General features: G+C 45.9%; 1 protein-coding gene across 1 annotated transcript; it reads right to left on the bottom strand.

The window, feature by feature from the left end:
• Nucleotides 1-1,102: 1,102 nt before the first annotated feature.
• LOC105985155 (olfactory receptor 2T27-like) lies at nt 1,103-2,110 on the bottom strand. The gene has a single exon (XM_013015567.1). It carries the CDS (start codon nt 2,108-2,110, stop codon nt 1,103-1,105), a length of 1,008 nt encoding a protein of 335 aa, XP_012871021.1.
• Between the last annotated feature and the right edge of the window lie 243 nt (nt 2,111-2,353).

Below are 2,353 nucleotides of genomic sequence, written 5' to 3' on the forward strand. Positions count from 1 at the left end.
ATGCATGCAAGGCAAGCGCTCTACCACTGAGCCACCTTCCCAGCCCCAGAAAGAGTGTTCTTCTCACACACACACACACGCACGCACACACACGCAATGCAGTAAAGCATATACAGTATAATGGGATGACAGTGAGTCTCACAGAGCATGACACACAGTAAGACAACAGGAACGAGCCTGGAAGACCCAAGTACAGAAGGAACAGTATTCATCACACGTGAAGTCCCGCAATGGGAGCCCCACACAGAATTCCCAGGAAGAGCAGCGGCTCCTGGGTCCCGCAAGACTGAAGACGGACTTGTGAGGGGGAGAGTTTTCCCCGTGGCATCGCAGAGGGGAGGTGTGCGGCTGGCTCAGAAGCCGGATGGGAGAAGGCGCTGTTATAGGCGACTACAGATTAAAATGAGTGATTGCATCTCTCAAACAACTACAACAGAGAGAACTTTAAATGTTCTAATAACAAGACTTAACCATGTTTGGGTGTTGCTATACTGATATCCTTTATTTGAGGTCCTGTTCGCCCTTATTTGATTATTACACATATAGCCTTGCATCTAGGAGAAAAGAAAAAAGAAATTGGTATTTTAAAAAAAATAGCTCCCTAAATTCTCCTCTCTGGTTTCTAATTACATGCATCTACTTACGTATTTTAACTTAGAAGGAAAACGAATTTGGACAAAGGGATGGTTATATAGGAAGATTTATAAGGACCTGGGTTTTCTTTGGACTGGGAAGACTGAGTGATGGGCATCAAGGGTGAACAGGTGAATGAATGAAAGAATAGATAAGATGCTTTTTACATTGCAAACATAAGCCAAGTCTTTCCTTTCTAGAACATCAAATCATTGCTGGATCTTGTCAAAGCTCAGAAAGGAGATAGAGAATATGTATCTCTACACAGATATCATTGTCCAAAAATCCACCCACTATCCATACAGGACTTGTCAGACTAGCAGGCCAACAAGTGACACTAATATTGTACTCGATGAAATCCACCACTGTGGGACTAAAACAAATCTGGGTCAACGGACATAAACCCTGCCACCTTTTCTCTTACACATACAGTGTTCTATTTCCAATATGAAAAAAAACTGTCTCAGGATTAAAATTGGCCATGGGTAGTCTTCAGACTGAGGCTGGCGCGTTTCTGAGAACAGCACTGTAGAAACAGGGGCTGCTCCTCCCCGCAGCACCTTCCCGTGCATCTCTGCAGCGCTCCCACCACCTCCTTGTTCCTCAAGCTGTAGATGATGGGGTTGAGCATGGGGGTCACGATGGTGCCGAGCACGGCTCCTATCTGGTCCTGCTCCGGCGTGTGTGATGAGCTGGGGGTCATGTAGATGAAGATGGCCTGGCCGAAGTAGAGACTGACCACAGTCAGGTGGGAGGAGCAGGTAGCCAGAGCTTTCTTCTTCCCATTGCGAGAGTTCATCTTAAGGACAGTGAGGAAGATGAGAACATAGGAGGCCAGAATGAGAACAAACGGGACCAGGAGAAAGATAATGGTGGAGACAAATTTGACCATCTCATAGACTGATGTGTCGACACAAGACATTCTCAGAATAGCAGGCATCTCACAAAAGTAATGACTGATCTCCCGGGAGCCACAGACAGGGAAATGCATTGGATAGACCGTGTGGACAAGGGCTGCGAGAACTGCACCAGTCCAGGCTGCCACAGCCATCTGTAGGCAGACTCTGGGGCTCATGAGCACTGTGTATCTCAGGGGATTACAGACAGCTACATAGCGGTCATAAGCCATGAGGGTCAGGAGGATGCATTCGGCCAGGCCAAGGGTGAGGAAGAAGAACATCTGAGAGGCACAGGCCAAATAGGAAATACTTTTCTTCCCTGTGAAATAGTTGGTGACGGTCTTGGGGACTGTGCTGGAGATGTAGGCCAGGTCGATGATGGACAGCTGAGTGAGCAGGAAGTACATGGGGGTGTGGAGGCGGGAGTCCAGCCAGATGAGGAGGAGCAGGATGGAATTTCCAGCAAAGGCAATGGTGTAGATGAGGAGAACCGTGAGGATCAGCAGGTTAGGATACTTGAAGCCAGGGAAGAGCCCCAGGAGGATGAAATCGGTTGATGTTTTGTTCTGCGGGTTCATGTTCTCATTTGCTTTTTTTTGTTTTAACTGAAAACTTGATAAGGCAAAATAATATGGAGAATTAGGTGTTTGGCTGACAGGATTCGTTTCTCAGTATCTCTTCTTTCATTTACTTAAAGTCAGGATTCTAAAACTAAAGGTTCCCAGAAAAGTGACCATTTAAACAAAATTCCACCGAGAAATTTAAAAAGTCATGTCCTACAGTTATTTTGATTTAGACAAATGAGTATTTTTAGTTCTTTT

This window comes from Dipodomys ordii, unplaced genomic scaffold (genome assembly GCF_000151885.1).
Source record: "Dipodomys ordii isolate 6190 unplaced genomic scaffold, Dord_2.0 Scaffold27, whole genome shotgun sequence".
Lineage (NCBI taxonomy): Eukaryota > Metazoa > Chordata > Mammalia > Rodentia > Heteromyidae > Dipodomys > Dipodomys ordii.